Source organism: Anguilla anguilla, chromosome 10 (assembly GCF_013347855.1).
Source record: "Anguilla anguilla isolate fAngAng1 chromosome 10, fAngAng1.pri, whole genome shotgun sequence".
Classification (NCBI taxonomy): domain Eukaryota; kingdom Metazoa; phylum Chordata; class Actinopteri; order Anguilliformes; family Anguillidae; genus Anguilla; species Anguilla anguilla.
Genome location: NC_049210.1, coordinates 41,818,759 through 41,843,779, shown reverse-complemented (window position 1 = coordinate 41,843,779; position 25,021 = coordinate 41,818,759). Strand labels below are relative to the sequence as shown.

Below are 25,021 nucleotides of genomic sequence, written 5' to 3'. Positions count from 1 at the left end.
TAGCATTCGCACCATTAGTCATAATCCTCTATTTCTGTGAATATTTTTATCTGGACAAAAAAGGCAGCCATATTTCCAAGACAGTTGGAGGCTTTCTAAGATTTATATATTTGGCTCTGTCAAACCCCCACTCCCTCTGTGTCAAGAAATTGTGTGCCCTTTGCTTACTTGTTTATGTCATATATCTTTATAATAAAATTGTGATAAAACTTGAGTGAAAGTGGCGTCTAACTTGCCTCTCTCTCTTTCTCGTGGCTCAACAGTTCTGGTTATAACCCTGTCGTACTTGCATTTTGAGCAGATGTGTCTTAAAATGCAACTGGAATTTCTGTGGTGTGTCGGCAGACGGTGCTTCTCTTGCAGGCAGCTTGCAGTGTTAAGACTGCGGAGCTGAGTATCGTCCGGTGTCTATAGAACCTGTGCTCTGTCTCACAGATGCTTACATGCGCCTGGCCTGTTCTGCACTCGTCTGATGTGGTGCCCTCGGTCCCCTTCTTACAAGTAGCGAAGGCCCCGTGGCGGTTCTTGTACGCCTGTACCATGCAGGAGTCTGTAGAGGTCTGCCCATGATGGTTTCCCTGTACCTCTGTCCATTGAGTGGGAAAGAAAAGCTATTGCCTGGAGAAAAGGTGACCAAGTCATTTGCATAGTTTACAAAGAAAAGAAAAAAAAAAAACAGAAAAAAGGAAGATGTCATTATTGGCATTCAGAGAAGCTGTTTAGATAACAGAAAGACGTTCGGATCAGTGAGGGTGGCCGCTGGGTTGCCTGGCAACTGTGGGGGGGGGGGGGGGGGGGGTGGGGGGGGTGGTGGGTGCTTGAAGCACCGTCGAATCCGACGCCTGAACTGTTATCTGGGCCGCGGTGCGAAAAGGCCCAGTGCATTGTGGATAAGGCGGAGTATTCATTCGCCGGCGAGGCGTTTCAAGGTTGTCATGGTTACAAAGGGGGCGAGGGCGGAGCCTCTCGAGGTTGCAGGAAAGGCCCGTCTCCAGGTGTGCGCTCTCCTCACCTGTGTAATTCCGGAACTCGGGGCCTCTCCTTGTCGGGTTTGACCGGAGCGTCGTAGGACGTTCATTTCTGCAGGGTTTCCAGAAGCACGCAGGCTCCACAGCTTGCAAAAGGAGGGAGGAGGCTTACTCAGTGTGAAACTGTAGCTGACCGGGTTGTGTGTTCTTTTTACCGTTAGCCATGAATGGTATTTGTAATGGAATCTCTCTGACACAAGCGTTGCCATCTCGTTAGCTGTTGTGAAATTATTTGTGCTGTGATTCTATTCCCTCCGTAGCTTGACATCAAGAAAAAAGCTAAAGAGGTTTGCGCTCCTATGAATAACAGTACAGACGGACAGCAGCTTTGTTTCACACCTTTATTTTCAAAAATATTTCAGAAAACTGCCACCAGGTGTGTTCTGCTTCAGTTTCAGTTTAAGAAAACAAACAATAACAATAAATAGAACTGAAAGAACCAACAGTGACAATAAATGACATCTCTTTTCATTTTTTAAAAGAATGTCGTTTTTTCGTGGGTGGATGACTGCAGGCTTGGAGAAAATGGGACTGAATTGGCGTGATAGTCGTGTGGATATTTGCATAAAAGCCTTTTCCGTTCGCCGCGGACTCTTCTGGAGTGCAGCTCGTGGGGGGAGTCGGGGTTTGTACAGTAATTGCTCGCCGTGAACCTCGCTGGACGGCCCGGGGATCTTAATGGGTCTCAGCGCAAGGTGCTTCCAGCCCGATAGCCGGGTTATGAATTGTGATTTTTTTCTTTTGGGGAAAGTTGAACGCGGGCGACCGGAAGAGAGGTCAGGTGCATTGTGTAGCTTCTCCATGTTCTCCTGTGATTGCGATGCTCTGTTCAAACTCTGCTTCTAGTTACAACAGTGTTTTGGGGGGTGGGGGGGCTGGGGGTAAAGGTTCCACAGCCACACATTGAGAGTAACTTGTAGGCCCTTTTGTGGGGTTAATAATGTCTTTTCTGATTCCCTTTTGTTGGGTATATCACATAAAGATCAAACACACATACTTATTAAATGGTCCTCTGCAATTTGGCTTTGCCTCTGATATGCCCCAGCTGAATATATAATTAGCATTGAAGGTTTGACCTGTGGACACATCAAGCAAATTGGGTGTGAGCACTCGGTGTGTGTGTGTGTGTGTGTGTGTGTCTGCATGCTTGTATTCTTACATGCGTGTGCGTGTATGTGGGCGTGTGGGCATGTGTGTGTGTGTGTGTTGTGCGTGTGTGTGTGTGTCTATCTGTCTGTCTGCATGCATGCATGCGTACCTGCATGTGTGTGTTTCTACGGGAACGGGGTTACCTCAGGGTGAGAGAATCGCTGTTCATCACACTGAGGTGACACTGAGCTTCCCGGAGACACGCGGTGGCATTAATCTGATCTGTCCCTCCTCTGCTGCATCGATTAGGTCCTGTCCATAGCAATCACCGCTAACCTTCAGAGTCTGTGGCGGTTCCTGACAGAAAACCCCCCGCCCCCAGCAAAAAAATACCACATTAAGTGCCACCCTGCTGGAAGAGGAGGGAGATATATGGATGTGGGGGGAGGGGGGTTATAAAGATAGAAAACAGCCTCAGTAACTTCCCATGAACCTCCCCATGAAATGTCCGTGGACCTTCATGTAGACACCGTTGAAAGGCAGCTCCACAAATCGTACCCCTAATAAAAGAGAAAAAAAAAAAGGTGGGGGTTGGAGGTTGTGGTGTGTGCTCGGGAGCGATTTCGTCGTCTGATTTTCGCCGCCCCGTCGAAAGACGCGCCTCAAGCCGCCCGCTCGCGCCTCGTTACCCTGCGCGCTCGGTCGGCGTGGAAACGCCCGTCGGCCAGGCGAGAGGAGGGCTGGAGCTATAAATACCCCTTTTTTCCACCCGAAAACCCACCCACCCCCCCCACCCCCCGGCGCGCGCCAGCCGAACCACGAGCTCCGCGCCCCGCGGGGCTGGCAGAAAGGAACCCCTGCGGCCTGTTTACGAGACCAGCGCCGCGTCGCGTCCTTCGTTCCGGAACATTCTCCGCTCTCTGACCGTCTAAAAAAAATAGACAAGTGTTTTTCACAGCCCCCCCCGAAGTCCTTTTTTATTTATTTATATATTTATTTATTTTTATTTGTTTTCGTTTCCTTTTGTCGGCTCGCCGGCCGTGCCGAGCCGCTCTTTCCCTTCGCGCTTCCTCTGGAGCGAAAACAAGCGCAGCGGCGGGCGGGAAAATATCGAGCCGATGTTCGACCTCTCCGTCTCTCCGCCGGAGGCGCGCGCCGTCGGGCGCAGCGGTGCATTGTGGTCCGGGCTCTTCAAAGTCGAATGCCGCGACTGCGAGTGCGGCGTTTCTAATCGCCTATCGGGCTTCGCTGGGGGGGGCCGGGGGGGCCGGGGAGGCCTGACAGCAGAGGGCTGCTTTCACGTTCGCAGCGATAAGCAGGGGAATCTAATGGATTGTGCAGCCAATCAGGTGTAAAAGGTGACGGTCAGGTGACCAGATGTTTTTTGAGAAAATTTGTTTCCTGGTGTCAGGTTTGGAAGGAAAATGTAATTGGGATTAATATCTTAACTCTTTTTGTTAAGTGTTGTGAGATTTCTAACAACCAGGACCTCATTTAGGGTTTCCCTGCGGAAGACAGGAAAGACTCTCTCCAGCACCGTGTCCCTGTCACTGCTCCGGGACACTGGATTTTAATTTGGGGCGGAGAGGTGAGTCCCCCATTATTGATCATGGGAAAGGGTACGGGGTTGGTAGGGCTGTTGGATCCACATTCTCAATTTCTTCTGTGGTGTAGCGGCTTCAGAAATGACTTCCAAAATGTGCAGCTTAAATAAAAATGTACCAGCTGGCACAAAGACGCAAAGGAGACCCCTTCATTTTGCGTCTTGTGTGTGAGGTTCGTCCCCGGAGTCGGCCAGTTAAGTTTCTTCCCCCGGAAGCCGATGGCCGTCTCCTTCCGGCTTACCCGGGCCGCACCGCGACCCCGCGACCTTGAAGCCGCCGTCTCTACATCTCCCTCTGCCCTCTCTCCTCATCCCCCTCTTCCCTCTTCTCCTTTTTTTTTTTTCTGCCTTCGGAACCTGTCAAGTGGAAATAGATTTTTCACGCCAGGAGGAGATATTTAGGGCTTATCGGCACTGCCCGTATTTCTGCCCAGCATTTCAAACGCTTACCTCACTCGCTCTCAAAAGGCTCGCAAGTCCCTGTCGGAGCTAGGAGCCTGCCCCCAGGAGTGCCAGGAATTCTGGGAAACCCGCGTTTAGGGCCGCCGAGCACGGCGAGACCAAACGGCCGAGCCCAATCGATTTACGACTTCATTTTTCACGCGCTGCGTTTAAATTGATGCCGCGTTATTGCTGTGCGTTACGTCACGTCAGTGGCGTTTAGCAGACTTCCCCGGAGCGGCTTACCGTGCCGACAGAACAAGTGTCGAGATCAGGGATCAAAGTGCCGGAAATTCTCCAGAGGGGGAAGAGCGTCGTCTGGAGACGAGTTCAAGAAGCTCGAGCTTAATTACCAAGTAGTCTGGTAATCTACCGCACATTAAATTAAATTACAGAAAGTGACACCACTGAACACATCACTATGTTTAGGTACTGTAGCAGTAGTGTAAGAGCTATAGGGACTTAAAAAAATGATCTCGGTGTTTCTTTAACTGCCTAATTCGGAACACCTTTTCAGAACCAAATAGATGTCATTGCGGTTCCTCTACCGGAGGAGACCTGGAAGGTTTTCTGACGGCGGAGGTTTTTGATGGGGAGTTAATCGGACGGATAATAGGATGTGCCTGGTCATAAAGCTTTTGGGACCTTCTCCGTCGGGCCGCCTGATGGTGGAGTTCTCGGCAGTTTGTCACAGTTGCCCGATTCCAGAAAGTTTGCTCCCTTGATCTACCGCTTCTCTTTTTGTGTTTTAAAACCGAGACGTTGTCAAACTGCGACCAAATGAATTAGAGGCTGGCACGTGCTGAATCGGTTGTTTTTGTCAGCGAGTGCCAAAACCCTTTCTGCTGACGGTGACGCTTTTCGAGAGTTTCCTCTGAAAAGTCCCGGATGAGCCCCCCCCCCTTCGCAACTGCAGTCTGCGTGTCCCTAGAGGACCCCTGATGATTGCAGTCTGTTTCAGGTCCCTGGTTTTTTTTTTTCGGTCCGACAGGATTAATGCGTCCTCTCGACCTGGCAAACTTTTAACAAACGAGTTTGTGAAATTTGCAGGTTATTCATAGAACGAATTAGGGAAACATCGTATTAGGATGCATTCTCAAGAAGGATGTTTTTTTTGTCAAAGGAAATAGTGCGTTTTTTGGGGGGGGGGGTGCTTATGTTGCTAAGTAACGGTGTGGGAACGGAATCCTGTGATGAATTGGAATCGCTTCCTCAGAGGCGTAAATGGCCGTGACAGTGTGTGTGTGCATGTGTGTACGTGCGTGTGCGTGCGTGTGTGTGTGTGTGTGTGCGTGTGTTACCGTCACGCGTTACATCTCCCGTCGATACTGCGCATTTCGTTCGGCCGCTGAAATTAGATTTGATATTATTTCTAGAAATAGCATTTTAAATGTATAATTTTATGTATTATTATTATTATTTAATTAATTTTTTTACTTTTATTGCCAATAGAATTTTGTGAAAGTGTGAAATGAGCAGTCTCGGGGTAGACCCCGGGCGGTCGGACCTTGAGAGCGGAGAGATGTTGAGAGCGGAGAGATGTGGAGAGCGGAGAAATGTGGAGAGCGGAGAGATGTGGAGAGCGGAGAGATGTGGAGAGCGGAGAGATGTTGAGAGCGGAGAGATGTTGAGAGCGGAGAGATGTGGAGAGCGGAGAGATGTGGAGAGCGGAGAGATGTGGAGAGCGGAGAGATGTGGAGAGCGGAGAGATGTGGAGAGCGGAGAGATGTGGAGAGCGGAGAGATGTGGAGAGCGGAGAGATGTTGAGAGCGGAGAGGTGTGGAGAGCGGAGAGATGTTGAGAGCGGAGAGATGTTGAGAGAGGAGAGATCTTGAGAGCGGAGAGATGTTGAGAGCGGAGAGATGTTGAGAGCGGAGAGATGTTGAGAGCGGAGAGATGTTGAGAGCGGAGAGATGTTGAGAGAGGAGAGATTTTGAGAGCGGAGAGATTTTGAGAGCGGAGAGATGTTGAGAGCGGAGAGACGTTGAGAGCGGAGAGACGTTGAGAGCGGAGAGACGTTGAGAGCGGAGAGACGTGGAGAGCGGAGAGACGTTGAGAGCGGAGAGACGTTGAGAGCGGAGAGACGTTGAGAGCGGAGAGACGTTGAGAGCGGAGAGACGTTGAGAGCGGAGAGACGTTGAGAGCGGAGAGACGTTGAGAGCGGAGAGACGTGGAGAGCGGAGAGACGTTGAGAGCGGAGAGACGTTGAGAGCGGAGAGACGTTGAGAGCGGAGAGACGTTGAGAGCGGAGAGACGTTGAGAGCGGAGAGACGTTGAGAGCGGAGAGGTGTGGAGAGCGGAGAGATGTTGAGAGCGGAGAGATGTGGAGAGCGGAGAGATGTGGAGAGCGGAGAGATGTGGAGAGCGGAGAGATGTGGAGAGCGGAGAGATGTTGAGTGCGGAGAGATGTTGAGAGCAGGGAGATGTTGAGAGATGTTGAGAGCGGAGAGATGTGGAGAGCGGAGAGATGTGGAGAGCGGAGAGATGTTGAGAGCGGAGAGATGTTGAGAGCGGAGAGATGTTGAGAGCGGAGAGATGTGGAGAGCGGAGAGATGTGGAGAGCGGAGAGATGTTGAGAGCGGAGAGATGTTGAGAGCGGAGAGATGTGGAGAGCGGAGAGATGTGGAGAGCGGAGAGATGTTGAGAGCGGAGAGATGTTGAGAGCGGAGAGATGTTGAGAGCGGAGAGATGTGGAGAGCGGAGAGATGTGGAGAGCGGAGAGATTTGGAGAGCGGAGAGATTTGGAGAGCGGAGAGATTTGGAGAGCGGAGAGATGTGGAGAGCGGAGAGATGTGGAGAGCGGAGAGATGTTGAGAGCGGAGAGATGTTGAGAGCGGAGAGACGTTGAGAGCGGAGAGACGTGGAGAGCGGAGAGACGTGGAGAGCGGAGAGACGTGGAGAGCGGAGAGACGTGGAGAGCGGAGAGACGTTGAGAGCGGAGAGACGTTGAGAGCGGAGAGATGTTGAGAGCGGAGAGATGTTGAGAGCGGAGAGATGTTGAGAGCGGAGAGATTTTGAGAGCGGAGAGATGTTGAGAGCGGAGAGATCTTGAGAGATCCTTCGTTCCGCGGCCGACTGGCGCACGAGGCTTCGGGCGGAAGTTGTTTCCGAGGGCCGTCTGCGTCGCTGGGCAGCGCGACTGCTCTGCGAACCCGTCCTTCATTCCCTTTTCAGAAACCAATTTCTGTGTATTCATTAAAAGCGAGAGCGAGCGTTCGGAAGTGGGTAGCGGCAAGCGGCGCCCTTGGCTCGTCTCGAAAGAATTCGGGACAAAGAGGAGGCCGTGGCGGCGCTTGGACTTCCTTCGGCGCATTTGCGAAGCGACCGGTCTGCCCCAGCGTCCCGACACGCGACCTTCCTCTCTTTGTGCTGTGAGAAACGACCGGAATGCTCCGGCCGACCCTCTCCAGTAGCACATCGTACTTGCATGTCAGGGACCAATGTGCCGGGTTCAATGAATCTATAAGCGGAAAGGGGCTGTATTTGTGTGTGTGTGGATATATGAGGAAGAGACCGTCCAGATTGTGAGTTTCCTGGTTCATTAGCATATACCACTGAGCTACAGTCTCTGCTACTGGAAATAATTCCTTCAGAAGCTTAGCAGGTTTTTTTTTTCCATATACGTGTTTTTATTTGTACATTTTTTGTATGGTATCGTGTTGCATTAATCATACACAATACCACGCCGAAAATGAATAAACTTCATGTTTATACCTGCGTGGTGTGCATACATCCCGGTGCTTGTGTTCAGTCTTCGGCTGCGTGAGTATTTCGGGGATGTTGCCCAGTCCTTCTTTTGTTATCGTCTCGGTGTAACGTTAGACCAGGAGGTGAGCTTTTGTTTTTTTCCCCAGAGGAGTCCCTAGCCTTTCGTTCCTCACCCTCTCGCTGTCATGTTAAATCCCCCACGAAAAATGGCGGGGATTAGAGGGTCTGGCGCGGTCCTGTGGGGGCCGGGGCGTTACCGCGGCCGAAGGAGGCCGTGCGGGGCGCGTTTGGGGGGTGCCGCTCCCTGGTTCTGCGCCACGGCGGTCAGGCAGAAGTGTCCCACCAAACCCAGACGTCCCACGGGGAGGGGGAGGGGGATGGGGGCTTCTCTTCTCTTCTCTCAGGCTTAATGTATCGTATCAGTCATCTTTAACTCCCATGAGCCTTTGCAGTGGCAGATTGATGTGGGGAGCTGGCTGTGCAGGGAAGCGCTGTGGAGACCCTCTGTGTCTGTGTGTGTGTGTTTGTGTGTCTGTATGTATGTGTGTGTGAGACTGTGTGTATGTATGTTTGTCTGTGTGACTGTGTCTGTCTTTCTATGTGTGTGTGTGTGTGTGTCTATCTGAATGTATGTGTGTGTATATGTGTGTGTCGGTCTGAATGTATGTGTGTGTATATGTGTGTGTCTGTCTGAATGTATGTGTGTGTATATGTGTGTGTCTGTCTGTCTTTCTCTGTCTGAGTGTATATGTGTGTGTGTATGTGTGTGAGAGAGTACACTGTATCTACCATTAGACGTGTCTCTATTAAGAATAACAGAGGTAGCTTATCCAGCATCCGTGCTGCGTTATCTGGGCCCTGTCAGCTTTAATAAGAATAACAGATCCCATATTTCAGCCCCGTCTTCCGCTGCTGGTTTTAATAGCACTGTACCGCGAGCGTCTGTGTGTGACTTCCTTAATTATTCCATTTTCTGCCAGGGCCTTGTCAGTACTGGGGGTGTGTGGGCACTGTAATGGGTGGGGATCTGGGCTAGTAACTCTAAGGCCGGGGGTTTGGATCCCTACTGGGGACACCGTCATCGTACCCTTGAGTGTGGTGCTCTGCCTGAACTGCTTCAGTAAAATATCCGGCTATATAAAATGGGTTTTTATATAGAAAATGCGCTAGTCGCTCTGGATAAAAGCACCTGCTAAATCTCAAAATGCAAATGTAATGTAAGTGTCCTTTGTCTCTCTTCAGATCCTAACTCTCTAAAAGAAGAGTGCTTGGTGATTTTATAAGGGTTGTGTGCTTTTTTTTCCTTTTTTTTTTGCATTGAGCCGCCGGATTTTTAAAGAATTTTGTTAATATTAATCCTGAGAATCATAAATCAGAGTCATGCTCTCATGTAGGAGCTGACCCCCCGCCCACCCCCCAACACTCTCTCCCTCACCTTCGTCCATCTGTCTGTCCTCACGCTCCTGGCAGGTGGAGGAGATCGTGGACGTGGGGACGTTTGCCGAGGAGGACATCCACATCCCCAGCATCTACGTCCACCGCGTCGTCAAGGGCAACCAATACGAGAAGAGGATAGAGGTGCGCGCTCCCCAAAAAAAAGCACCCCGAGCCACCGGTCCCCAGTGCGTGTGGGCTTTGAGGAAACACACAGGAAGAACTGCTTCCTCTTTATTGCACCGCACGTCGCACTGACGTTCACACCCGCCGAGTTAAATGCTGCCCCTGCAGTGGGGCTGTACAGGCGGCACTCGCAATTCGATATTTCAGCATGTTAGTTTGCGTTTCAGTCAGGGTTGGGTCGCAGGAAAACATGTACCCGCAGGTGCAAGGGGATCATGGGAATCCCCGCTAATTTTAAAGGCTAATTTGTGAAGGTAGATTTGAACAGCGTGTGCTATGGGGCCAGTTTACGGTCTTTAATTTTGGACATTGAACCAACAGTCTCCTGCGGGGCGGGGGGCGGGGGGGGGGGGGGGGGTGGGGCGGACCCACGGGGGCTCTGACCAGGTCGCTCCGCTTGCGCGGTCGCTCGCGCGGTTCTGCAGCGGTCGGAAGGCCGGTCGCGTCCGCGGCTCCCTCCTTAACGAGCTGCGTAATTAAGGGTCTCGCCGATCGTGCCGCCGGTCGCGCCGCCGCCCCGGTGTCGGAGCCGGGGGATTAAACGCGGGGTCTGAGTCACCGCCCGGTCTCGCCGTCAGCGGCTAGCGCTCGCGGTCCGGGCGCCGGTTGAGCCCCTCCCGCGGACGGCGCGTTCCCGACGCTCTTTGGAGAGACGCCGACGTCAAATGGATTGTTTTTTTCCGTTCGACGACGGCGGTGTCACTGATTAGCGACTAACAAGCGGTACGGGGGAAATTACGGTGGTGTGATTTGATTGGGGTGGGGGGGGGGTATTTTTTGCCATCCCTTGGTCAGGCTGTTTAGTATTCTAGAAGGCACTTTGCATTGGGCGGTGATGACATTTGCGTTAATGTCACACGGTGCGACCTTTGACCTAACGGGTGATTTGATGCAGACATTTTTATCTTCTCTCTCTCCCATCTCCCTCTCTCTTTCTATCTTTCCTCTTCCTTTCACACACACACTCTCTCTCTCTCTGACCCTGCTGTTCCTCTTGCGCTCTCCTTCCCCCTTCTCTCCCTCTCCTCCTCTCTCCCCATACCCTTCTCTATACCTCCGTCCCTCTTACCCAATGTCTTCCTGTGCCCCTCTCATTCTTTCCGTCCCCCCCTCTCTCTCCCTCCCTCCCTCTCTTCTCTCACCCCTCCCTCCTGCAGAAACGAACGGTAAAGAAGGACCAGGCAGAGGCGCCCAAACCCAAGAAGGAGTCGGACCTGGTTCGGGAGCGAATCATTCGCAGAGCCGCTCTGGAGTTCGAAGACGGGATGTACGGTATCCTTAAGCCCGTGCCCTCATCTGGCCAATCGCTGTTGCCCGTCAGGTGTGTGGGCGGAGCTTTAGGCGCTGAGAACCCCGCCCCGTTTTTTAATTAAAACTATACACAGGAAGTTATATTACTGCCAATTTGCAACAGGTCAGTAATGGAAAAATGTCTGTAAACATAGAAAATGACAATAACCAGTTTAGACCCATGTGACTAGGTGTGGTCAGGTGACCGTGATGTCATCGGCTTTAATTGATCAATTTTAGAGCTGAGTAACAACAAAAAGTAGCTGATCCTGCAGGTCTCCCGGACAAAGGCTGTCCACCCCTGTATTCCTGCGTTCGGTTGGTCTGTTGTTTAATGGGAAATTTTGATCAAACTCACAGCAGCAAAAAAAAAACAAGATGATGGCAGTGAGTATGTACATCTGCCAGTCATGGTGAGGGTGTGAGATGGGGTGGGAGTGGGGGGTTCAAATCCCAGGCAGGACGTCCTGCAGCTGGAACCCTGAGATGGCAGCTGGGTTCCTCCTTTAGTTATTCGGTTGGTCTGCGACCTCCTTGACCGACCGGGCGACCAGCGAATCTCGGCATTGGGATCCCAATGCTGGCCAGTAACTTCATCAAGCCCGACATCACCGTCCACCTGCAGAGTGAGAACGGCATTCTGGGATTGGTAAGCCCTTCTTGTGCTCCAAAAAGAGTTAGATTAAATCAGCCATTATTGTTCACTTCAGTGGAAATGCATATTTGGTCTCACTAGGTTGACATGAATTCAAGACATAAATAATAATAAAAAACACAGGACAGTACTGCTGTAAAATGCATTACAACACTCAAAAATAATCCACATTCGATGTTTGATTTAACGTTAAAATCAGCACTTATATCGTTGTCATGTAATAAATAGGCCAAACTCTTTTTTCAAATGCTCTGTTCTACTGATCAGTAAACTTCTCCTGTGGGTATTTTCTCTGGTCTGAAGGGTTGAATGAGAGTGTGTGATTTGAGCCCCTCAGCACGCTAGGTCCAGATAGCGGAGAATGCTCTGTGGTGAGATAAGCTTGTAACTCTGCCGTGTTGTGATTTTCTCCTTCCGTTGAACGAGACCTGTCGCGATTCCCGCCGTTCGGGAAACATTTCTTGCTTCAAAACCGATATGATAAATCCATTATGCCTTTCTTCAGATTTAAAATTCTCTGGTGTTTATGTGGATGTGTTTTTTTATGTCACGGAAGACAGAAATAAATGAAAAAAAGCACTTGAAATGGTGACATGATTATTACAGGCGCGTGTTCCAGCTGTTCATTGTTTTAATAAATAAATAAATAATAATAAATAAAAAACTGATCCAGAATGCCGCGGGGAAAATATCTCATTTCCACTGTGGTGACTTCTGCCAATTGAGTCATGAGACTAGGACTGGTCTCAGAAATGGATTCAGAGAGAGAGGGAGAGAGAGGGAGGGGGGAGGAGAGAGAGAGGGAGTGAGGGGGGAGGAGAGAGGGAGTGAGGGGGGAGGAGAGAGAGGGAGTGAGGGGGGAGGAGAGAGAGGGAGTGAGGGGGGAGGCGAGAGAGAGAGGGAGGGAGAGAGAGAGGGGGGAGGAGAGAGGAGAGGGAGTGAGGGGGGAGGAGAGAGAGGGAGAGAGAGAGGGAGAGGGGGAGGGAGGGAGAAAGGGAGAGGGGGAGAGGGAGTGAGGGGGGTGGAGTGAGGGAGTGGGGGGTGGAGTGAGAGAGAGTGAGGGAGTGAGGGGGGAGGAGAGAGAGGGCGGGAGGGAGAGAGAGGGGGGAAGGGAGGGAGAAAGAGAGAGAGGGAAGGAGAGAGAGCGGGAGGGGGGAGGAGGGAGGGAGAGGATGGGAGAGAGAGAAGATAGCCGATTGGAGAGGCAAGGTATAGAGAGAGCGAAAGCAGACATGGGATGGAGATGGGGAGGCAAAGTGAGGGAGAGGAAGATAAAAATGGAACAGGGGATGAGAGAAGAGAAGGGGAAGGCAGAGGTAGTGAGATGGAGGAGAGAGAGAGGGAGAGAGAGAGGAAAAGGCTGACAGAGGGAGTGAAAGAGAGGAGGACAGCCTTAATGGAATGGATGGGGTGTGAATGGGGTTTCTGCCATTCAGATCAGATTGATATTTGGATATAAATAGCGCCCCCCCACCTTTACATTCCACTGAGGGAGGTCGGCTGAGAGGGAGGGACAATATACACCCCCCCCCCCCCCCCCATGCATCGCATCACTGAGAGAGAGAGGGAAGAGAGAAAAAAGAAAGGGAGGAAGAGGGAGAGGCTGATAAAGAAAAAGAGACAGTGGGAGAGTGAAGAGAGGGAGAGAGAGATGGTGTGAAAACAAAATAGGGAAGGACAGAGCGAGAGGAGGAATGACGGGGGAAAGAAGTGAATGGAAAAAGAGGGGCGGGGGATGGAGAGAAGGAAAGATGGAGAGGTGTGGAGGCAGACGGAGGGGGGGGGGAGATGCCGGCAGAGCTCCTGTCTTGTCCGTTACGCAAGAGCAGTTATTTCAAAATGTCAGACCTCCACGCGGCGCGGTGCGGCATGGCGGCAAATCAAACAGCCGGCGGGAGAAACAAGCGCGACATGACCCCCCCCCCCCCCCCCCCCCGAATATCGCCCCTTCTCCCCCCTGTCTGCATATCACACCTAGCTCTGGAGCGTGTGGAATTATCTACCTATTTTCCTTTTTTTTTTTTTTTTTTTTTTTTTTTAAAGGTGACCTTTGACCCTTTCCTTTCTCCCTCCGCAGGGCCCCTACCCAACGGAAGCGAACGTTGACGCCGACCTCATCAATGCCGGTGAGCTCGCCGCCCCTGACCCAGAGAAAGGGCGCCGCCCTGTTGTCTGCTGGCTGGAGCTGCAGCAAAATTTAACAGCCCAGCCTCTCCTTCCTCTCGGGCACCCATTAAACCCATTTCTGGGGGGGGGGGGCGGTGGGCGGTGTTTAGCCACTTAAATATTGATCCCACAGCGGCCTCCATAGTAAATTATTGCCAAAATACAGCAGTTATTGAGCAGAATGGGCTTCAGATTAGCAGCCACTTCGCTACTTTCAATTTTTTTCTAAAACTTGGCCTGTTGTGACCTTTATGCCCCCCCCCCCCCCCTTTCTATCTCCACAGGGAAAGAGACCGTCACCGTGCTTCCTGGCGCTGCCTACTTCTCCAGCGACGAGTCCTTCGCCATGATCCGAGGGTGAGGGCTCCAGGGGCATGCTGGGAAATTTAGGGCCATTCCATTTTCTCTCTCTCTTTTTTGTTGTTGTTGTTTTTTTGCCGCCGGCCTTCGTATCGCCCTAGACCACTACTCTAACGCCTCCCCTTTCCGAAGCACAGACAGTCTCCTCGTGTAAACTGCTGCAATAATATCGTAATGGATTTCTATTCCTTTCTACCTTCCTGCACTGTCCAACGTTCGTTTAAAATTACATTGCTTTACATTGCGTTCATTCGGCTGACAGCCCTATGCATCCGGCAGAGCGATTAACAAAGGAGGGTACAAAAGATTACTGAAATGGGTTAATTGGACGAACAGTCACACAAAGAGGATAATTAAAGACGCTTGGAGCCATCGATGTTCCGACAAGAAGCGCTGGAGTCAACTGCGCCGGTAAAGACCGTCAGAGTAAAAGAGCACATTCACATGAGTCCTCATCGTTGGACTTAATTCAAGCTGCTTGGTAAAAAAAAACAAATGGTGGTAATTTCTCCTAATTTCATCACAATAACAGTTTTAGGAACGTTCCATTCAAACTTCGGATGTTTTTTTTTTTTTTTCTGGGGGGGGGGGGGGGGGTAGAGGGTTTGGGTTCATTCCAGTCCTGGTTTTGACTTCACAATCTAAATTTATTAACAACAAATACCGGAATTGAAAAGCATTTCAGTCGCGGTTTTACAAGGTCGCGTTCATCGTGGCGGATTTTACTGAATCAGGAAGGCAGCCTTTTTATTCAGCAGTAAAACATGCCAATTTGAAATTCTTTTATTCTCCCATTGTCAACTGAGCCTGCCAAAAGTCTTTAGAGTCCACTATTTACACCTTTTTCCTGAGTTCCTTTTTTCTGCATACCCGTTTTTCAGTGTCCTTTCGCACGGCCGGGCGTCTTGCCAAAAGTGCCTCAGATATAGTGCCTCGCTGCATACGGCTGTGCCCCTGGGATTTATCCCCGCAACCCCCCGAGACACGGGTCGAACTGCTTAACTGCACCGCTGCCCCCCCCCCCCAGCCTGGTTAGACAAAAAACCCAAACTTATGTGAAAATGCTGGGTCAGGTGATAGCATCGACGGCACAGCTGTTCGCAGGAAAAACGCCATGGTGGGGCTGCACTGCGAAATTTTTAAAGCGGTTTCCCAGATCAAACCCGATACCGTGGACTGGTGATATATCATATTCCATTTTAATACACGTGTGTGTGTGTGTGTGTGTGTGTGTGTGTGTATATGCATTTAAATTAATATTTTAGTAATTCATATGTTGATATTTGTTGAATTGTCCGTATTGGTATAACGAGGCTCTGTTTATTCTCCTGGAGTGTGGCACTGCATCGGCAGCTGATGTGACAGAATCATCTGGAAGGGTTGCCGAAGGGGGGGGGGGGGGGGGGTGGGGGGTGGAACTGTAAAACACATATTTTTTATTTCTTTATTCTCTTCCTCCGGCCCGGGATGCGGGCGCTGACATGTGGGCTGTCAGTGGGCCCGCTCCCCCGCTCATTAGAGACGCAGCCCTGGTGCTGCCGCAGTGGGGGCCCGGCGCAGCTGTCATCCTAATGGGATGCTAATGCTGACGCTCAGATCCCGCCCTGTCACTGTCTCAGAGCCAGAGAGCCCCCCCCCCCGCTCTCCTGGCCTCTCACACGCACACACATACACACACACACACACACACACACATACACATATACACGTATATACACACACACACACACACACACACACATATACACACATACACACACACTGACACACGCACACATACACACACATACACACATATACACATATACACACATACACACACACTGACACACGCACACATACACACATACACACATATACACACACTGACACACACACACATACACACACTGACACACGCACACATACACACATATACACACACTGACACACACACACATACACACACTGACACGCACATGCACACACACACATATACACACACTGACACACACACGCACATATACACACATAAACACACACACTGACACACACACACACACACAAATACCTACACACTGACATACACACACTAAGACACACACACTGACATACGCGCACGCACACACATACACACACACACACTAAGACACACTAACACACATATACACATAAACGCACACGCACACACACATAAACACACTAACATGCACATAAATGCACAAGCACACAGACACATTATTCTCCCACCAACATGGAAGCACAAATACACACACACACTCATATACACACGCGCGCGCACACATACACACACATTTCCACACACACATACTCTGTCAACAACATGGACGCACATATACTCACACACACACACACACACACACTTCTGTGTGTGATAGTGCATATCTCTGAAGCTGAAATGACTTACTTAAGGTAAGGGTGTCCACAGCATCGTCTGTCTAGGTGTGAAGGAGAGAATTCTTGGATGGTACTCAGTCGTACAGGTGTGAAAGAGAACTTTTGGATGATACTAAGTTTTACAGGTGTGAAAGACAGAACTTTGAGATGGTACTCAATCATCCAGACATGAGAGCTGACACCTGTCATTCAGACCATCCTGTCTGAGAGGCACTTGATATCGGCTCGGATGGTCTTGTGTCTGAAGCATATCAAAGACAGGGGGCGCTGTTGCACCCTTGAGCCGTGATGTGCATTGGTTCAGTGGCCCAGTTAAAAATCGACTGTGTCAGACCCTGATTGGACTGCTTACTGCCTGACTGATATGCCTATTCATTTACTGATTGATCTGTCGATAAAATTCATTTACTTCTTACCTGGCTGAATCTTTGATTGATCAGCTTGATTGGCTGATTAATTGATTTCGGTATTGATTTTTCTTCCTCTCCCCCCCCCCCCAGGGGCCACATCAATCTGACGATGCTGGGTGCCATGCAGGTGTCCAAGCACGGAGACCTGGCCAACTGGATGATTCCGGTGAGTGCGTTCCCGTGGTTACCGCCGCTTCTCACATGGAGCCTCATTGGAGGGCAGGGGGGGGGCAGCGTCGTGTCTGCCCTGTGATGCATTCGGCTGTTATGGGACGTCCCCCAGGACCGGGGTTGAGCTTTCTAAATATGAGTGTGTGTGTGTGCGTGTGTGTGTGCATTCGTGCGTGTTTTTATGTGTGTAAATATGTTTGTATGTGTGGGTTTGTGTTTGCGTACGTGTGTGTGTGAGTGTGTGTTTGTGTGTGCACACGTGTATGTGTGTGTGTGTGTGTGTGTGTGAGTGTGGGTTTGTGTGTGCACACGCGTGCGTGTGTGTGTGTGTGTGTGTGTGTGCGCGTGCGCGCATGCGTGCGTGTGTACATGTGTGTGTACATAAAACACAGTACGTACAGATGTAGTTGTCTCCTAACCCCTGTGTATCTGTTGTCTGGACTTTCGTTAGCAGTGGAGCTTTATTGTGTCTGGTCTCCCGTGCTGGAGGAGGCCAGCTGTTAAAGGCTGTGTTTCTCCAGAGGCTAACCGATCGCAGGGCTCCTTGTAATGAATCACACATAATTGCCCCTCTCTCCTTTTATTACTCGGCTCCCTTGATCCTAATACCCCCAGCGGCGGACTGGCAGTTTTTTTTTAAAAGCCCCGGCTGGTTTATTTTGGAGATTTTACCCTCGTGTCAGTGAAAATAATCACGTTATCAGAGACGGGGCGGAAAAAACGTACGACCCGCAAAATTATTTTCGCCGAAGCGAAATATAATTAACGCTCAGATTAGCGTTGAAGTCAGTGGGTTAAAGGCTGTTATAAGTGCCTCTCGCAGCTCGTGCCTCTTAATCGCCATCGCGGCAGAACAAACCTAATCTGTCAGCTCCAAAGGGGCACATTTTTTACATGTAGGGTCGGCTTAATTTAATGTCTCTCAAAGTAATTTTAAGAAAAGGGCCGGGCCTACTTAAAGCCTGCGGAAATTACATTTCTGCTACGATCTCATTGTGCTTTTGTTAATGAGACTGCCTCTTTACTATTAAACTTCAATCCATTACAATTAATCATGGCCAAATGTGAGACGTGTGGAGCAGGCAGTTACCCACACAATACATTAGAGTTTTCAGCTGGGTAAGGCCAGCGCAGGTAGATAATGATAACAAACCACTTGCCAAAGTAAAGATATAAAAAAAGAAAAAGTGGACAGAGAGAGGTAGAGGGAGGAAGAGGTCGTGGCTGAAGAAAGCGTTTCATATTCACAGTGTGCACAGAAAGTAATGAAGGTAATGAAGTAGCAAATTTGCGTACAGGGATGGGTTTGAGAGTGATACAGCTGGATGCAAACTGGCAACCCCCAACCTCCCCATCACTGGACTGGGGTGGGCTGGGGGGGGGGGGGTTGCTCTGTCCCGCCAGGACTCCTGTCTTCTCTCCCTCTCTCCCACCATACAGACTTACTGAAGTTTATTAGTTTCCTGGTTGGCTGGTTGTTTGTTTGTTCAGCTTCCGTTGGCTGCAGTGATGTTGTTGTTTTTGACCGTTCATACGTCACCTGCCTCTTTAGATCAGGGGGTTTTCAGTCTTTTCAGATCCAGGGACCCCCACCATACTTTAAAAAGGATTATAAATAAAAAAGGTTTTATATTTTGAAATGCTTTCTCAAATCTGTGCATAGTCATTGCATAGCTGGCCTGGGACATCCTACAGTTTCTTCAAGGACCCCCTGGAGTCTGCGGTCCCCCTGTTGAAAACCAGGGCTTTAGATGACTTTTCTGAAGGGTGTTAGAGCGCTACCCCCACCGGGGATTTGAACCGAAGCCATGCTGGTGCCCATGTTGTTGCGCGTGACCCTCACACTCTCACTTTCCGCAGCGTGATGCTACTCAAGTCCGTGTCCTGGTGGAAAGGGGAGCTGCCGTTCGCTGGCCTGTTCCTGGCGCGGAGCTCGGCTCGTCCCTGTAATTACTCCAGCGCTGCCGAGCCGGAGGAACGCGGCCGACCCCGTTAGCCCGTTAGCTCGTTAGCCCGTTAGCTCGTTGGCCTGTGTTGTGAGTTGTTGAATTAACCTTCGCTGTTTTTGCTAATCGTTTTTGCTGCTAGCTTTAAAAAAGGAGGGGGAGGAGGAGGAGGAGGAGGAGGAGAGGCAGAGGAGGGGTGTGAAAAGAACATGCTTTCTGTTTTTACAGATAACGGAAAAGTTACGGACGATTCCTCAGACACACTTTCTCTCTCTTTTTCCGTTTTTCTCTCGCTCACGCACACGCATACACACGCGCACACACACGCGCACACACGCATACACACACACACGAACACACTCAAGCACATGCACAGAAACACACACACGCACACACACAAACGCACACGCACACACACAAACGCACACGCACATGCACACAAACACACGCACAAGCGCGCACACACACACACACACACACACAGATCACTGCTTTGGGGTTCCATTTCTCTCTCTCGTTTTATAGCTCCCTGTATTTCTTTCACTCTTCATCTGTCTCCCTCTCTCGCTCTGTCACACACTCTCTCTCTCGCTCTCTAAACTGCCTTGGAAATGGCACAATAATAAAGTAGTATTCTAATGTCTACGCAGTCCTATCCCAGGGTGCAGCTTTTACTGGCAAAATGCTCAGTTTCGGTTTCTTTTTTTGGCTAATGTGGCATTTTTTCAGCTCAAAGGGGAAAAAAGCTGTCAGATTGTGAATATATATTAGTGTTTTAATATTCAGATATTCTTTATTATAGAGAGAGAGGAAAGCAGAGACAGTTTTTTTGTTGGAAGGGGGTGTTTAAATGTACAATCGCGTTGAATCACTCCTCTCTCTCTCAACACAATTTTAAAATGTGAAAACACCCATGGTCTGCTGAGCGAGTGACTGCGCAGCTCAGCTGGTAGACAGCAATGTTACTGCGCAGCTGGACTGATAGACTGCAATGTTACTGCGCAGCTGGACTGATAGACTGCAGTGTTACTGCACAGCTGGACTGATAGACTGCAGTGTTACTGCACAGCTGGACTGATAGACTGCAGTGTGACTGCGCAGCTGGACTGATAGACTGCAGTGTTACTGCACAGCTGGACTGATAGCCTGCAGAGTGACTGCGCTGTTTGGCCGATAGACTGCGGAGTGACTGCATCGTTCGGCTGATGGACTAGGGGAGAGAAATGTGCTTGTGCTTTGACGCAGTTTCTCCCAAACTGGCAAAAATCCTTGAGTTGTTGCGACAGGCCTATGAATATGATCGGCTGCTTCAAATTTGAAGAAAAGAAAAAAAAAATGGGAATGAAAATTGCATTATTAATGGAAAACATCTCGAACTGGTGAATGCGGTGTTTGTTAATGCCCTCTTGAGGGATTGCTGCTCATTAGCCTTTGAGGCGGATGCCGGATCAAGCAAAGTTGTTGACAAGTTCTCTTCAAAGCCGACACACACACATACACACACACACAAACTGTCTCTCACACACGCACATGCATGCACACACATACACAAAATGCCGAACATGTTTTGAGGCGGTCGGCCTATCAGAACCCCCCCCCGCCCCCCCCCCACTCCCGCCCCCCAGCTGTGCTGTTGGCTCTGGAATCTCTCCTGCTGAGTCGTGAGGACCCTTAACCCTGGCAACCCTTGTTAAGAACCTTGCTGAAATCTGAGCCAATCAGAGCCCACTTCAATCAATCAATTTCCCACACGACACCCGTCCTGCCACGTTCAAAGTATTTGTCATGCAGAGAGGACTTCAGGCTGTTGTCGAAATTGGGTGGGGGGGGGGCGAGGGCAAGGGTGGGTGAGTGGTTCTGGTGAGGCGAGGGTCATTTTGGGTCACTTCACTTTCGGTGCTACTGCTGTTAAAAATATTTATTATTCATTTTTTTGTATTTGTTGAGTGCTCTCTTCTTGAGCAGCCTACAGGACAATCTGAGCAGGTACATTCCAGTAGGTGACTGTCAGGGGAGCTCATGCTATGGGGAATTGTATGACAGCTAGCCTTTTTGTAAATATACACAAAACATAAGTTCTCATTGGGAAACGTCACAGTCTTGAAATATTATATACGCACATCATCTTACTTTTTTAAAATTAAGAGTGTGAAAAACGACAATTTTCCATCTAGCTAACTGTAATATTGCTGACAAATATTCTTTCTTAAGCAAACCCAGGAAAAACGAAGTTTTGCTAACTCACTTCCCTCACACAACCCAGCTCTTCCTTATTTCCTCTCACATGACAGGAAGTTTTTTTCCAAGTCCATGTAGCAATGCATAGATCTACAGATACTAGACCAACTGAGCATGGACTGATGACTTGTAGATGTTATTATATTTGCTCAGAGATCTAGACAATATTACACAGCAGGCAATGAATGTGCAAAAATATGGCAGTTAAAATTCAAACATTTGCTTTTCCTTTATGTGTCTTGCAAAGATTATTTCTGCTTTAGTTGCATCTCATATATAAATGAAATGAGAACAACTTTATGTGATATGGTAGCTGCCTCATTTTGTTGATGGAGAGGTTTGGTGGGGGTGGTGGGGTTGGGGGTGGGATTTTATTTGTTGTCATGGAAACATTCTTGGTGCTAAGTGCTGTGTTCTGAGTTGCCCTTCTCCATGAATCTGCCCCTTTTAATATACTTTTTTTTTCTGTTTTCTTTTTTATTGGAGTGAGTTCAGACACTTAAGAACAGAGGTTCTGTCTGAACAGACAGCTGACGAGATGAATGCTTCAATAACAGAGCCGTACAGCATATAGCACAATGCTAGTACAGGCTGTAGCACAATGCTAATGCAGGGTATAGCACAATGCTAATAAATGGCATAGCACAATGCTAATTCATGGCATAGCACAATGCTAATTCATGGCATAGCACAATGCTAATTCATGGCATAGCACAATGCTAATTCATGGCATAGCACAATGCTAATTCATGGTGTAGGACAATGCTAATACAGGGTTTAGCACAATGCTAATACAGGGCGTAGCGCAGAGCTATTGTGCAGTCTCTTTCTAGTAAAAATTGAATATATATTCAACAAAATCTCCCTTGAAAGATTATTATTGGTGAACTGTATCTAAAAAGGCTATGACCGTTATTTGCAATATATATATATATATATATATATATATATATATATATATATATATATATATATATTCAAATCCGCATCCTTACGGTTAGTTTAACCTAAACTATGACAAACTGGCCTAACGGGGCCTTCCGAATCCTAGGGAGCCCACCCTGCTCACCTGCCAAGTGCTCAGAATGGTCTTGACCATGGATGTCTGCGCTCTCCCGAATCGACAGCGGGGGGCGTATGCGTGTCCGCGCTTGCCGGCGATTGGTCGTTCCAAATTTGGGTGGGAATCAAACGCGCTCAACCCTGTGTTAGGCGCAACGTTTTTAAGAGGGAGAAAAAGACAACCGTCCAGAATAATTTAGAAAATTGTTTTGTGTTGGAAAGCACTGTCATGACATACATCAATGAAGAGTGCTCTTAGTGTCTTATATTGGCTTTTTTAAAAAAAGCCTTTTTATTTAAACTGTCACTTTAGTATCATAGTACCGTAGTTTTTTTTTCCTCTTCTGTGGTACATATTTTTATACGTATCATTGCATAATAGGGTGTATGCCATTAAAAAAAAAACTTCCATTAGAGAGATTCTCGTCCTCTTCATGTTTTCTCTGTTCCCGCCTCTGCAATCCCTCATCAAACGGGAGGGAAGTGTGCCCGGGCGAAGACGCGGGGATTCAGATTTGTGTTTTCGTTTCTTTTCCATTAATGGCGCCCGAGGCGACGCCCGCGATATGGCGGTGATTACTAGCGGAGGAGAACGGGCTTCAGATGTTCGTTTGAAGCCCCAAATTGGTTTTATTGGCATGTGGTCAAAAAACGGAGCGAGCGAGCGAGTGAGCGAGAGCTCTGAGTATTCGGGCCGTTCCTGACGTCTCAATTTCAGGACGCCGTGCGGGATGTCGAAGGAGGGGTGATTCGTGGATCAGAATACTGATGGCCGTTTATTTATTTTTTATTTTCGCAAATTCTATTCTCCCCTTTATTTGTTCCCTGTTTGGAACGTCCAGTCATCGTATTTCCTAACAGTGGAGAGAGCGGCTTTATAAATGCCTTTTCAGTGTTTTCTGATCTGATTTGTATTCCAGAGGGATCGGATGCGCTTCCACCAATCTGTGCATGTTTCGCGCACCCCGAAAATTCGGTCACACCTTTTTTTTTTAAAGGCTTTTCACCCCATACCTCCTTTTTAAATTGCTCCCATCTACCATTGATTTCCATGTTTGTTTTGGTTTCAGACTTATCTCGTGGATTCTTCTTTCAAAATCCCCCGCATTTGGGGGATGATGCCTCCTTCTGGCAACCGTGGCGATTTACCGCGGGGCTAAAGGCTAAGGGCGAAATGAGATGGGGAGCCATGGCGGGAATGGGGGCGGGGGCGGTGGCGGGGGCGGGGGCAGGGGCAGAGGGGGGTTAGAATAAATGTTGCAGAGGAATCGCTGCGGCATCAGCTAATGGATCTGGGCCAGACATTACAGTATATATGTCACGCTGTTTGCACACGGCCCTTCACCTGGATTATGTAAATGGGAGTGGGGGCATTATGCTCGGGTGTGCAGGTTGTTATCTGGGAGAGGCATGCGATGCTGAGACCGCAAAGCTTTGCCTGTTTGTGCCGCGCTCCCGTTCCATCGGGGGCTCAGCCACCGGCTTGGGGGGGGGGGCGGGGAGGGGGGGGTAAGCCCGCAAAATTCAAACGGCGCAACTTCTCGATCGCCCTGCTCTGGGGCTCCATTTCTCTCGCTCTCATTTTCTCACTCCCTCTATCCGTCATCCCTTGCCCCTTTTAGACTCTTCATCTTCTCCCTGCCCCATCTCCATCCATCTCGTTCCATCTCTCTGTCCCTCCCTCTCTTGCCCTCCTTCTTCGTTCTATCTCTGTCCCTCCCTCTCTTGCCCTCCTTCTTCTTTCTGTCTCTCACTATCTCCCTCCTCTCTCTCTCCCCCCCCTTTCTCTCTCTCCATAAGGTGAACAGGAGTATAACGGCATAAAGTCATTAGTCTCATAAAAGCCTTTGGTGGTTCTAGCCACAGGTGATCCATGCTCCAGTCTCCTAGCAACAGCGCTTTCTCAGTAAGAGGCCAAAAATGTACACAAGGCAGGTTTCTGTCTCCCTCCAAAACCAGCGGGATTAAATTAGAAAGCAGCCAATGAGGGGCCGGCCAAGCCAGAGGCAGCCCTCAAGAGTGCTGAGCTTCCTGCTGACTTTGTACACAAACACACACACACACACACACACACACACACACACATACAGAAACACATACACACACACACACACACACACATACACACACACACACACACACACACACACACATACACATACAGAAACACATACACACACACACACACACACACATACACACACACACATAAACACACACATACAGAAACACATACACACATAAACACACACACACACACATACATACACATAGACGCACATGTCCAAACACCACATAAAGACACAAAGACACACATACGCATGCACACAAGCCTCATAAACACATAAACGTGCGCTCACGCACTCAGTGTTGGAACTGGTTTTTACGTATTTATTTATGTATTTATTCAATTTTTCTTTTTCAGTTAAATCACATAGAATGCGGGTGAAGGCTTTTATACTCGCACGTTAAATCCTGAAATCACGTTGGCTTTTCCCGCTCGATTATTTGTGCCCCTGCGTCTCTTTTTTTCACGGTTCGGTTTTTCCGAGAAGATGACCGTCAAAGCCTCCCCAGCCGGCTCCGCGCCGCGAGCCGCTATCGTTTGGTACCGCCGGGCCGGTTCTGACCGGCATCGTAAATTCTGCCCCCGCGGGGTCGTTGCGAGGCGAGGTGGCCGAGACGGCGCGGCGGGGGACGGGGGCGTTCTTCCGTGGCGGGCCGGGGGGCCCCCTCCGCCTCTCTCTCTCTCGTCCGCTGTGCGCGTTTCGCCTCGTCTTGGCCCCTACTTCCTGTGTGGTAGTGAGAAGGGAGGTGAGTCCACGAGAGGTCATGTG

At 49.5% G+C, this 25,021-nt stretch overlaps 1 protein-coding gene across 1 annotated transcript in view; it reads left to right on the top strand.

Moving 5' to 3' along the window:
* oxct1a (3-oxoacid CoA transferase 1a) overlaps positions 1-25,021 on the top strand; it is a 55,865-nt gene that overhangs the window by 17,360 nt on the left and 13,484 nt on the right. The window contains exons 8-13 of the mRNA XM_035380064.1: positions 9,340-9,447; positions 10,647-10,761; positions 11,334-11,428; positions 13,512-13,560; positions 13,885-13,957; positions 16,858-16,933. Coding sequence (XP_035235955.1) covers positions 9,340-9,447; positions 10,647-10,761; positions 11,334-11,428; positions 13,512-13,560; positions 13,885-13,957; positions 16,858-16,933 — 516 coding nt within the window. The remainder of the gene's footprint in view (positions 1-9,339; positions 9,448-10,646; positions 10,762-11,333; positions 11,429-13,511; positions 13,561-13,884; positions 13,958-16,857; positions 16,934-25,021) is intronic.